General features: G+C 32.4%; 3 protein-coding genes and 1 pseudogene across 3 annotated transcripts; all 4 read left to right on the top strand.

The window, feature by feature from the left end:
• Positions 1–619: 619 nt before the first annotated feature.
• LOC104763510 (putative FBD-associated F-box protein At1g32375) lies at positions 620–2,407 on the top strand. Its single transcript, XM_010486873.3, has 3 exons — positions 620–1,605; positions 1,783–1,917; positions 2,015–2,407. Exons 1-3 carry the CDS (start codon positions 685–687, stop codon positions 2,288–2,290), a joined length of 1,332 nt encoding a protein of 443 aa, XP_010485175.2. The 5' UTR covers positions 620–684; the 3' UTR covers positions 2,291–2,407.
• Positions 2,408–2,711: 304 nt separating this feature from the next.
• Positions 2,712–4,654, top strand: LOC104763509 (protein KOKOPELLI-like). Its single transcript, XM_010486872.2, has 3 exons — positions 2,712–2,816; positions 3,339–3,416; positions 3,525–4,654. Exons 1-3 carry the CDS (start codon positions 2,712–2,714, stop codon positions 4,617–4,619), a joined length of 1,278 nt encoding a protein of 425 aa, XP_010485174.2. The 3' UTR covers positions 4,620–4,654.
• Positions 4,655–8,470: 3,816 nt separating this feature from the next.
• LOC104763508 (putative FBD-associated F-box protein At5g56390) lies at positions 8,471–10,285 on the top strand. Its single transcript, XM_010486871.3, has 3 exons — positions 8,471–9,439; positions 9,553–9,687; positions 9,793–10,285. The coding sequence occupies exons 1-3, from the start codon at positions 8,597–8,599 to the stop codon at positions 10,087–10,089; spliced, it is 1,275 nt and encodes a 424-aa protein (XP_010485173.1). The 5' UTR covers positions 8,471–8,596; the 3' UTR covers positions 10,090–10,285.
• Positions 10,286–11,482: 1,197 nt separating this feature from the next.
• On the top strand, positions 11,483–12,081 carry LOC147923033 (putative FBD-associated F-box protein At5g56390 pseudogene; annotated as a pseudogene).
• The last annotated feature ends 972 nt before the right edge of the window (positions 12,082–13,053 follow it).

The raw sequence follows: 13,053 nt of genomic DNA, 5'->3' as shown, positions 1-13,053 counted from the left end.
ATATTTCACAAAATAATGATGCAAATACAACAATCAAATAATATAAAACTGTAATATACGTTAAAAATAAAATACTATAATATTCTAAAATAATTAGTATTCAAAAAAAATAATAGATTTACAGAACAATTAAAAATAAATATTATCTCAAACAAAATAACTTTAAAAAAATATAATAATAAATTTTATTATTATATTAAAAAAGTTAAAAATATGATCCGTGCTTAAAGCAAGTGATATCTCCTAGTTAACTTTTAAACTTGGTGACAATTAATAATTTTCTTGTAATAATTTTCTTGTATAAGTTCTTTTTTTTTTAAAAGCCGGTATAAGGGGTTTTTACTTTACAATTCTATGAAAATCTTCTGATTGTTCGCCTTAATTTTGTTAAATCGGTAGTGAATCTGTTCATCAAGACATAAACGAATTAGTTCGTTTCTGCACAATACTGTCCGGTGAGTTTCAGTTCCTGTAATTGTTAGGGTTTGTTTGCGTCCCCTGTTTTTTTTCCGGCTGCTTAATGAATAATGATTATATATATTATGTTGGTTCCTGTGGTAATCAAGTGAAATTTGAAAGACGAAACAACTAAAAAGACCTAATTTTATCTTTTATGTAGATTCAAGTTTCTGGTATTAACAGAGAAATCTGTGGAATCTGAAAGCTTAGGATTTGAAAAAAGGAATGGCTCATATGGATAGGATAAGTCATTTGCCTGAGGAGCTTCTTTTGAGAATATCGTCGCTACTGCCTTCAAAAAATGTCGTAGTCACAATGGTTTTGTCAAAACGATGGAAGTTTCTTTGGATGTTGGTGCCAAGACTTGAATATGAACATGTTATTTATCGAGGTACTGAAGACAAGAGTTTCTCTCGGTTTGTTTACAGTTTTTTGTTGTTACACGAGGCTCCAGTTCTAGAAAGTTTGCGTTTGCGTTTCAATCATAGTTGGAAGTCAAGTGCTATAGATATTGGAGTATGGGTTAGAACTGCTGTTAAACGCTTTGTCCGTGAGTTGGATATCGAGATTCATAGTAATGCCATGAAATATCCGGTCATACTCCCATGGAGCTTGTATAGCGGGGGATGTAGAATGCTTGTGACATTGAAACTAAACGACACGACTCTTGTGCATGATTCTTCCTTGCCAGCTTCTACTTTCCCATCTCTAAAAAAATTGAGCCTTGTAAACATGAAGTACCCGAGTGAAGAATTTGTTAACAAGTTGCTATCCAACTGTCCTGTTCTTGAGGACTTGGTTGTGGAACAATGTCCTGGTGACAATCTGGCGTCCGTTCTAACTGTCAAAATACCTTCTCTGAAGAGATTATGCTTTCGGTGTAAGCAGCTTATTACTGACCTCAACCACGAGATAGATGAAGAAGACAAGGATTGTGGAATTGTGATAGATGCTCCTTTGTTAGAGAGCTTTAGCATTTTTGATGATACTGGTGGACTTAGCATTTATGTTAATTCTGACTGTTGCATCATGAATAATATGCCTAAGATTGTGTATGCCAATCTCAACATTAGTTATCGTATTCGGAACATTATGGGTTCTATTACTTCGGTCAAGCGTCTCTATTTACGTTTATCAACCGCAGAGGTAATATCTTCTTAACCATACATGATGTTCCTTATAACGTTTTACCACTCTGCATTCTTGATGTTCCTTTTTCTAACCAACATGACCAAAACTATTGGCACTACATTGCTACAAAGTGTGGGTTCTGTTTTTCATATAATCTGCTGGCATTATATTGCTTGTGTACTTGTTATGCAGAATGCTTATCCTGTCGGTAGTGTCTACCACCGTCTTGTACATCTAACGCTGTGCATATGTACGACAGACTGGTTGAAACCACTTATGTGTCTGCTCAGAGATTCTCCTAAATTACAAGTTCTCAAAATTGAACAGGTACTGTCTGTTATAAATCCAAATTATATTTAGTTATCTTCGATCAGGTTATTTTGCCAGTATTTATGACACTAGGCACTGTACTTTTATATCTCAGTGCGGGGGCTTTCAAAGTCCACACTTCTGCTGGAATGAACCAAACTCATCAGTTCCTGAATGTGTGTCATCTAGTCTTGAGACTCAGGAATGGGTTCAATATGAAGGATCAGAAGAAGAGAAACAAGTAGTAGCATTTATTTTAAGAAATGCAAGCTGTTTAAAGAAAGCAACTATCTCATCTAGATCTAGGGATCCTGTTGAGAAACTTGAGATGCTAAGGGAGTTGTCATTTTTGTCAAGGTGTTCAAGTACATGTCATCTTACATTCGACTGAAGCTACTGTGTCATCCTTGAAAGGGCAGGACACGTTAGACAAGTCAAATCTTTTTGGTTGTTTTGTGATCTGAATCTTACATATGACTTCAATTGTTTTTTTTTTTTTTTGCCAAAAGCATATGACTTCAATTGTAGAAAATAAAATCTAAAAAGCATTCCTCAAAAAAAAAAACAGTTTAAGATCCCTTAAGAAAACGACGGCGTCTTTCTTTTTTCTTAAACGATGCTCTTCGAACCAACGTTGCGTTTCAGACACGAAAGCAAAAAAACAAAACAATATATATGCAATTCAATCGGCTATTGTGTTCGATTCCGTTCCTCGCATCTTTTAAACCGTACTTACTTACTTCTTCTTCTTCTTCAATCTGTCTGAAAATATCATTCCTTCTTTTTTGTTTTGTTTTCTGAATAGACTCTATATGATGGTTCCCAATAATTTAGTGCGTAATCTTCAATCCCTGAGAAAACTATACGGTCTACTCGATTCAAATTCAAGGAATGAATATAATCCCGAGGCATATCTGGTGAGAGTTTAGTTACATCATCTTCAGACTTCAGTGATACGATTCATCATCGTATTACATAAAGAAGAAGAAAACTAATATCTTGAGTAGGAGAAGAAGGCATGTGCCACGTGAGAAGGAAGTAAGTAAAGAAGATGATGATGTGGACCAGAAGAGAGGAAAGACTCTAATCCAGGAGGAAGCTTGGCCGTTACGGGATCAGCTTAAAAGAGATGTGAAGCTCTTCTTGTTCGGGATGCTGATTGTTGTTGAATGTTCTAGCGATGTGCTAGTGAGAGAGGGATGTGCTCTCTGATGGTTAGTGCGAGAGTGATGTGCTCTCGTCTCTGATCTTTGTTAGGTGAAGAGCTTGTGATGTGCTTGCCTTCGTCTATGGTGTGTTAGTGTTTGGGTTATCAATAAAGAGTTAGTTACAGAGGTTACGATATCACTAAATCTAACATTCAGCCTCCACTCCAGAATCATAATTTTTTCTCTCATCAGAGTAGTTTTAACATTAATTAGAAAACCTTCAAATTGCAGTTGGATGAGGACACTCAGTTACTATTGAAGAGATTTCTAGATGTTGCTTCCTATGAAATTTTCGTTAGACAATCAGAGGTATGTTAAAAAAAAAAATCTGCATTCACATTTTTGTTTATACATCTTCTGATTGTTGTGTACGTTTCTGAATTTTGGTTACTGTCAATTTTAAATTTTGTTATACAGATACTTGCATCACAGTTAGGTTTAAAACCGTCGAATGTGGTGGATGCCTCTGCAATGAGAGTCAACGGATCTCAAATCTCAGAAAGTGGTAAACTGTTTGAGGCAAAAGGAACATTAAAGCGAGACCTTAGACTGAATCTGATTCAAAGCTATCCTAGTAAGGATGGTTTGACAGAAGAAGTCACTGATGCAATGGAACTAATTGATACACAGCTTTCTGCTTTAAGATTTGTTACTAATCGTGTGAAAAATGAAGCAGAGATATCAGTTCCAAGCCATGATGATCCAGTTTTGCCTCTTCATGATCAGTTTGTTCGGATCAAGTCATCACAACCTCTTCCTGTCGGAGCCCTTGATTTCAAGAAGCCAGGTCAGAGTAATATGAAACCAACTTTGTTGGATCAAGAAGCTGAAAGTTGGGATGAATATTCATATGAAACCGAGAGTGAACAGACACGGTCTGTGACAGTATCTATTGAGCAATCATCAGAAGAAACCTCTGAGTCAGACTCTGGCTCAAACTGGGAAACTCAGACAGAAAGTGTCACCGAGTCCGAGTCTGAGTCAGACTCACCATATACACCACAGAGTGATGATGATGACTCTGAAGACAGTGCTCCACATAAAAAGAGTGACATATTATCACACGATCCTGCAAAACAGAGGAAAAAGGCGATGGGGCGGTTTAAAAGATTGAAGAAGAAACTAGGAAAAGTTTTTCACCACCATCACTATTACCACCATAAAAAGGAGCAAGGCCGTAAGGCATCACCTTGGAAGCAATTTCAGAAGACACTTCACAGAAACAAAGAAAAATTAGTTGAGAGACAGTGGAAATCAGAAACAAAAAGTCTTATTACACGTAAGAAGCAGCACAGAGGTGGGCAATTCCATGCGCTTGTGGAAGGTCTGATGAGACATAGAAGACATTCAAAGAAACAAAAACACAAGTCTCAGGGACACGGCAAGAAATTACACTGGTTGAAAACCTTGAAGAAGCGTCAAGGTGGTTTAAAGTTTCCTAATAGAGGACGTGTGATGTTGGAAAAGAAACATTATTTGTCTAAAAATGTTCAAGAACAAGACGATAACTAGTCTCTTACTCGAATGTAAATAAAAGTATTTTACAATGATTTAAGTTGCAATTTCGAATGTCTCCTAATTAAATGTTTTTGTTGTGTCTTAAACCTAGTTAAGAGACAAATCACTTACCTCGTTCACATGAGAGGAACATCTCACGCTCCTTCTTGAGCAAAGTTACTGTTATGTCATTCTGTTTTGTGTTACATTTTTAGTCTAATTCAACTGTAACTACTGATTTCCGGTTTAGCTTCTTTGGCTCTGATATTGGTTCGAGATAAACTATCGAATTACCTTTAGTTGATTTAGTGGAGATGTGATCGTGTTTAAGGGAAATAATACGCTCTTCTCTTGTTTTACTTCATTAGTTGGTTTGAAATTTCTGGTACGGCCAGTATGGTTCAATCTTCAGTGCAAAATCAAACCCAAATGTATTAAACTGAATATTTTTCAATTGATTAAGTAAGATTAATGTCAAACATGTGCTATTATTTGTTATTTTATACAAGTTATCTTCACCAACAAAACATATACTGTATTTAGTTCAGTTTTTTTTTTATGTATCAGATAATGGCTTTAATATTAATTAGGTTTAAATTTGTAATTAAAATATATTAGCTAAGAAATTTCTTATTTTAGATTAACTTCCCAATTTCTATTTATAATTAGGTACGGTCCCACGCATATGCGCGGGTTGTTGTATTAATTATGTTAATTCATTTTAGTGTATGTAATAATCATAAAACTATTAGAATATTATGAGAAGATTTTCAATAAAAAAATTTTAAAATGGTCTTTTTGAAAAATGAGATTGAAAATGATGTATTTTTGAAACTCTCCCTAAAAATACATATATAACAAACAAATTTTGTAAATGTCAATAATACACTTTATTAATTCAAATCATACAATATCAAAATATACCACTTATTTAAAAACTATTGTTAATGATAAAAATATAAGTTTACTATGATATTCAAAATTTACATAAAACATTTAATAAATAAATTCCAAAATTATTTTTAAGTATCAATTAAATATATTTTCTATAAAATCTTATGAAATGCAATAAAAACATCCCAAAGATTAATTTATTTTTTAATCTTTTTTATATTCACCTTATTGCTAGGTAAAATTCTATCGATTTGTTCTTTATAGTTAAATTTTGGAAATGAAATATCAAATTGTGTTTTATATAGAAAATCATTAAATTACAAATTTTTGAATTAAATAAACATTATAATGATCTTTATACAATTATATTTTGGATCACAAGAACTAAATATAATGATTACAAATTTTTGGAAATAAGAGAGAGTTAAATTTTTTATTTAATAATTATAATCGTTTATTTTGTTAAAACATCACATACTTTCAAAAATAAAATAAATATACATGAATGAAGATGATTTTTAGCTTCATTCCCTCATTGGGCTTTGATCGAAATTTAGTATTGTTGAATCTGCATCTATAATTGTTTTTTACAGACACCAAAATTTTATTATACATACGTAATTAAAAATTAAAAAATAATCAGAATACAAAGAAGGAAGGAAGAAATACATAAAAAAAACGTTTGAACAAAATAAGATAAATCTAATAAAATATATAATAACACTCTTACAATGAGTTTTGAACCCAAGAAAGAACATAAACAAAAAAAAATATATATAGAATTTGAGATATAGTTGATGATGATGTGAGAATGGTTATTTATAAGATTTCAAAGGATGAAAGTTACATTTATAAAATAATATATTACGCATATGTAATTTTCAATTACATAATAAGAAGACAGAGAAGGAATGAAGAAATACATAAAAAAATGAACAAAATATAAGATAACTCTAACAAAATATATAATCACATTCTTACCATGAGTTTTGAACCCATGCAAGAACATAAACAAAACAAAGAAAGTATATAGAATTTGAGATATGGTGGATGATGATGTGAGAATGGTTATTTATAAGATTTCAAGGGATGAAAGTTACATTTCTAAAATAATTTAATTAGATGAGTTACAGTTATAATTTATAGTGTGTTTGAATGAAAATGAATGGAAAATAGTCAATTCATATTTATGTAATTTCACTTACAATTTAGTAGTGAAGTGTAGATTTTTAAAGTATAAATTAATGTATATTATTATATTTTTACTTAATTAAAAATAAATATTATTTTTTAGAAATTAAATGGACCAAGGAGAGAGTGAATAATTGTTTTTTACAGCCACCAAAAATTTATAATACATATGTAATTGAAAATTAAAAATATAAGAAGACAAATAAAGAAGGAAAAAATACCTAAAAACAAAGAAATAGATTTGAACAAAATATAAGAGAAATCTAAAAAAAGTTTATAATCACAGTCTTACCATGAGTTTTGAATCCATGCAAGAACATAAACAAAACAAATAATATTTAGAATATGACTTATGGTGGATGATGATGTGAGAATAGTTATTTATAAGATTTCAAGGGATGGAAGTTACATTTCTAAAATAATTTATTATATATATGTAATTGAAAATTAAAAATAATAAGAATACAAAGAAGGAAGGAAGAAATACATAAAAACAAAGAAATAAAATTGTATAAATTATATAATCACATTCTTACTATGAGTTTTGAACCCATGCAAGAACATAAACAAATAAAATAAAATATTTAGAATTTGAGATATGGTGGATGATGATGTGAGAATGGTTATTTATAAGATTTCAAGGGATGAAAGTTACATTTCTAAAATAATTTAATTAGAGGAGTTATATTTATAATTTATAGTGTGTTTGAATGAAAATGAATGGAAAATAGTCAATTCGTATTTATGTAATTTCAGTTACAATTTAGTACTAAATAGTAAATTTAAAGTATAGATTAATGTACATAATTATATTTTTACTTAATTAAAAATAAATATTATTTTTTAGAAATTAAATGCCAAATGGAACAAAGAGAGAGTGAATAATTGTTTTTTACAGCCACCAAAATTTTATAATACATATGTAATTGAAAATTAAAAATATAAGAAGACACAGAAACAAGGAAAAAATACCTAAAAACAAAGAAATAAATTTGAACAAAATATAAGAAAAATCTAAAAAAGTATATAATCACACTCTTACCATGAGTTTTGAATCAATGCAAGAACATAAACAAAACAAATAATATTTAGAATATGAGATATGGTGGATGATGATGTGAGAATGATTATTTATAAGATTTCAAGGGATGTAAATTACATTTCAAAAATAATTTATTATACATATGTAATTGAAAATTAAAAATAATAAGAATACAAAGAAGGAAAGAAGAAATACATAAAAACAAAGAAATAAAATTGTACAAATTATATAATCACATTCTTACTATGATTTTGAACCCATGCAAGAACATAAACAAAAGAAAGAAAATATTTTGGATTCTAGATATGGTGGATGAAGATGTGAGAATGATTATTTATGTGATTCCAAGGGTTGAAAGTTACATTTCTAATATAATTTAATTAGTGGAGTTACAATTATATTTTATAGTGTGTTGGAATGAAATGAATGGTCAAATAAAATAGTCAATTCATAATTTATGTAATTTCAGTTACAATTTAGTAGTAAAATGTGGATTTAAAGTATAGATTAATGTACATTATTACATTTTTATTTAATTTAAAATAATTATTAATTTTAAAAAACTTAAATGCTAAATAGACTAATAAGGAGAGAGTGAAACCTTACTTGATTAATAATTAATTTATGAATTACATGAGATTCTAAAGTATATTTGCTTATTCTACGATTTTGGAGGAGTAAGTTTGGATTTTGTTTGTTGCTATTTCTATATATCTCGCTAGGGTTTTGCTTTTACTCTGCGTCCTTGCTTATGAGTCCTATTAATTTGTTTGGCTCCTGAGAATCTTATGTATATCCCTTTGTTCGTCGTTTTTTTGATGTTTTCAGGCTTTTAGATTTCTCCGGATGCTGAAAGTTCTTAACAATGGATAGGTTAAGTCATTTACATGATGAGCTTCTTTTGGATATATTGTCGTTACTGCCTGCTAAAGATGTTGTGGCCACAATGGTTTTATCAAAACGCTGGCGATTTCTTTGGAGGATGGTGCCAACGCTTGTGTACGATGATAGCTATCAGAACACTGATAAGGAAAGATTTTATACCTTTGTAGACAGGTCTTTGGTGTTGCACAAGGCTCCAGTTCTAGATACTTTGCATTTCAAACTCGGTAACATCTTTGATAGTGGACATACTCTGGTTAGAGCTGCATATCATAAATCTTGTGTGCGTAAACTGGTTATCGAGACCGATACTTCTACTAGTAGTAGTCAACCTCCTGCAGTCATGGTTCCGTGGAACTTGTATAGTGGGGTTTGTACAATGCTTGCGACCTTGATACTACATAACGTGGTTGTGATGGCCTTTCCTACCCCATTTTCTTTGCCCTCCCTAAAAAAGTTAAAGCTTAAACTCGTGAAGTTCGCAGGTAGTAAAGCTGTCAGCAAGCTTTTAACCAGTTGTCCTGTTCTTGAAGACTTGGGTTTGAAGGAATGTTCAGGTGCCACCACTTGGAGCGTTAGAGTGCCATCACTAAAGCGTTTATCCTTATTAGAAAAAAAAAACAATGTTCTTCATGAGTTTGTAATAGATGCTCCTTCTTTGGAAAGCTTGAAGATTGTTGACTATTCGCTTGGGTCTCGTATCGTTGAGAGGAATATGAGTAGGATCATCACCGCAAGTATCGACTTGTTTACTCCCCAAACAGAGCAGCTTATGGGATCACTAACTTCAGCCAAGAGTCTTTTTCTCTGCCTACCAAACTCAAAGGTAACATGTTGTTTACTACGCATTAACTATATATACTTGATATGGGCACTAATTAACTTCTCTCATGATCAAAACTATTAACACTACCCTTCTCATGCATTGATATTATGCAGGATGCGTATCCTGTTGGTAGAAAATTCCACTCTCTTGTACATTTAACTATATGCACATGTGAGACAGACTGGTTGAATGTACTGATACGTGTGCTGAGGGATTCCCCTAATATAAAAACTCTCAAAATTCAACAGGTATGTACATATATCTCACCTCAATTCATTCAGTGTCATTGAGATAAGGTTACTATATCAGTACAATCGATTGATATGTTGCAATGTACTTGTATATCTGATCAGTACCATGCATTTCGGGAAGGTGAGCCGCGTCCGTGCTGGAAAGAAACGAGCTTGGTGCCTGAATATCTGTTACCTAGTCTTGAAACCTTTGAATGGGTAAGATATCTAGGGACAGAAACAGAGAAAGAAATAGTAGCATTCATCTTACGAATCGCAAGCTGTTTAAAGCAAGCCACTATTAAGTCCTCAAAACCTGTTGACCACGACAAGAAGCTTGAGATGCTCAAGCATTTTCCAGTATCGTCTAGGCGTTCACCAGCTTGTCTGCTTGCTTTCAACTGGAGTGTTATATCTTAATCTTAGATAAGCAACTAGAAACAAAAAAGTAGCTAAATGAATGTTTTAAGCGTCTCTTCGGGGTCACTCTCTGTTGGTGATCTATACACCTTGGTTGGAGGAGTGGGTTGGTTACATTTATGAGTTTAGATGAAGTTTGTATTCTTTTTTTATAACTTTGCAATTAATGAACAATCTGTTGACAGGAAAAAAAAAATCTTGAGCCAAACAAAAAGAGATTATTTTTGCATATAAAATAGGAAGTATCTTGTAAATCTGGTAAATGCTATGTATCTCATGTTTGACAATCAGTGAACATCTTCATAATGCAATGCTCTCTATATACGGAGAGTGCGAAGTCAGATATCTGACATTTCTTGTGCCCATACTGAGGAACTTTGTGCCTTTTATAGCTTCTGTCAAGCGCATTTATCTCTGCTTACCGACCACAAGTGTTGTTTGCAATTTATCGTTTGAATCTTCATGAATAATTAACGGAAGTGCTAAGGACTTTGTGTGTTTGGGGATCTGAATCTTACATATGGTAGACGATAAATACGGTTTATGAATCTTAGATATGGTAGACGCTCTAAGAACTTTGTATGTTATTCCTTTGTAGTATGTAGATCTTTGAGGTTGTATTCTTCTTGCGCTCTGCCTCTTTGCTTTCTAGGAGAAAGAATTCTAAAGGCATTTTCATTGGTTTAGCTACAGTATCTCAATTTATAGTATTTTCTCCATTTCTGTCTATTGAATAGCTCAGATTTGTAGTTTAAGTATGGTGTTTGCCTTGTAAGTTGTAATTTTTAGTTCCCTTTAAACAGAGCTTTTTCTTTTTCTTTTTCTTTTTGTTAGGGTCAATTTATTAATAAAATTTAGTTAAATTGAAACTAAACTACTGATTTCCGGTTTAGCTTCTTTTGGTCTGATATTGGTTAGGTTAATAAAAGAAGGGAAAACGAAAACTTCTTGACGCCTTTCTAGGTCTTTTACTCTTTTTTGCATCTTTTTCTATATACCTCGTTAGGGTTTTGATTTTATTCTGCGTCTTTTCTTATATATGACTAATTGTTTGTTTCCACAAAATCTCATATCCCCTCTTCGTCCTTTCTGATATTTTCAGAAATTTGCGGATGCTGAAACCTCTTAATTATGGACAGGATAAGTCAGTTGCATGATGACCTTCTCTTGGGAATATTGTCATTACTGCCTACTGCTAAAGAGGTAGTGGAGCGATGTCGAGGTGACAGTGTGGCCATTTTCACCGTTAGAGTACCTTGTCTTAAGAATTTAGTCTTGCAAAAAATAAGGAAAGTTAAAACAAACAAATCTCATGGGTTTGTGATAGACGCTCCTTGTTTGGAGCGCTTGGACTTTGCTGATTATTCATGTGGGTTTTGCATCGTTGAGAATAATGTGTAAGATTGCCAGAGCAAGTATCGACGTTATTTCCCCCGGAACTAAGCAGCTTTTGGGCTCTCTAAGTTCAGCCAAGCGTCTTTTTCTCTGCTTAACAAACTCAAAGGTAACTGATATTTGATCTTTAGTTGAGTTCTCTTATGATCAAAACTATTGACACAACATCTCGGTATATGCAGGATGTGTACCCTGTTGGTAGTATATTCCACTCTCTTGTACATTTAACTATATGCATATGTGATATGTGGGACAGAATGGTTGAATGTACTTATACGTGTGCTCAGAGATTCCCCTAATCTTAAAACTCTCAAAATTCAAGAGGTATTATTGTATATACATATATTTCACCTTAATATTCAGTCATTATGTTTGATAAGGTTATTATTTACGATATTAGTAAGGTTGATATGGTGCGCTATACTTGTGTCTCAGTACCATTACATTCCGGATAGCGAGCCACGTCCGTGCTGGAAAGATACGAGCTTGGTTCCTGAATATCTGTTACCTAGTCTTGAAACCTTTAAATGGAGATATTATGAAGGAACAGAAACTGAGAAAGAAGTAGTAGCATCCATCTTACGAATTGCAAGCTGACCACAACAAGAAACTTGAGATGCTCAAGCATTTTCCTGTATCATCGAGGCGTTCACCAGCATGTCTGCTTGCATTCTTCTGGACTCTTAAACTTTAATCTCATATAAGAAATTAGAACTTGTGATGTTTATCTCTTTATATGTTTAGCTCATTGGATTTTTTAACTTCTTGCTCATACTGGATTAGATAAGATATGTTCTTTTTGTTACTCTCTTATACTAGGAAAATGCTTTTGGATATTTATTTTTATCGCAAACAATATATTCACCTCTTGTTGAAGGAGTGGGTTGGTTCCATTTGTGGGTTTAGATGAAGTTTTTTTAAAAGAGTTAATTAAGTAGATAGATATATAACAAGATTTAGGAAAATATTTAAGACAATAACAATGTATATATAACTTTGCTATTAATAACGATATACGAATACAAATCTAGAGCGGACCAGACATTTCTTTTACCCATACTGAGCAGCTTGTGGCTTCTATAGCTTTAGTCAAGCGCCTCTGTCTCTGCTTACCGAGCTAAAAGGTAATATGTTGTAATTTGCATAACTGGTTTCCTCTTAAGGACTCATTTTTGTCATCCTTGAGAGGGTATAAGACATGTTCAATAGCCAAGTAAAATCTCTTTGATCAGTTTGTGATCAAAACCTTAGATCTGTTAGAATTAAGCTCTAAAGAACTTTGAATGTTTTTTCTTTTCCATATATTTAGATCTTTGAGTTTGTTATGTTCTCGCTCTTGATCTGCCTCTTTGCACTGTCGTCTGTCGGAGAAAGAATCATAAACATATTGTGTCCTTGGCTTAGCTACAGCATATTATTTTATGGTTTTTGCTCCATTAATTCTGTTTAGTGTGTCGACTGATTATTTCAAAATTGTTGTTAAAGAAAAAAAAAAGATTTTTTGGTTATTATACTTGTTACTCTATGTTCTCCATCGGGGCTTGTTTTCTGTTGGTGCTTCTAACTGTT

The sequence above is a fragment of the Camelina sativa genome, chromosome 18, assembly GCF_030686135.1.
Source record: "Camelina sativa cultivar CO46 ecotype springtype chromosome 18, ASM3068613v1".
Lineage (NCBI taxonomy): Eukaryota > Viridiplantae > Streptophyta > Magnoliopsida > Brassicales > Brassicaceae > Camelina > Camelina sativa.
The sequence above is the reverse complement of the archived record's forward strand: the minus strand, read 5'-3'. Positions and strand labels throughout refer to the sequence as shown.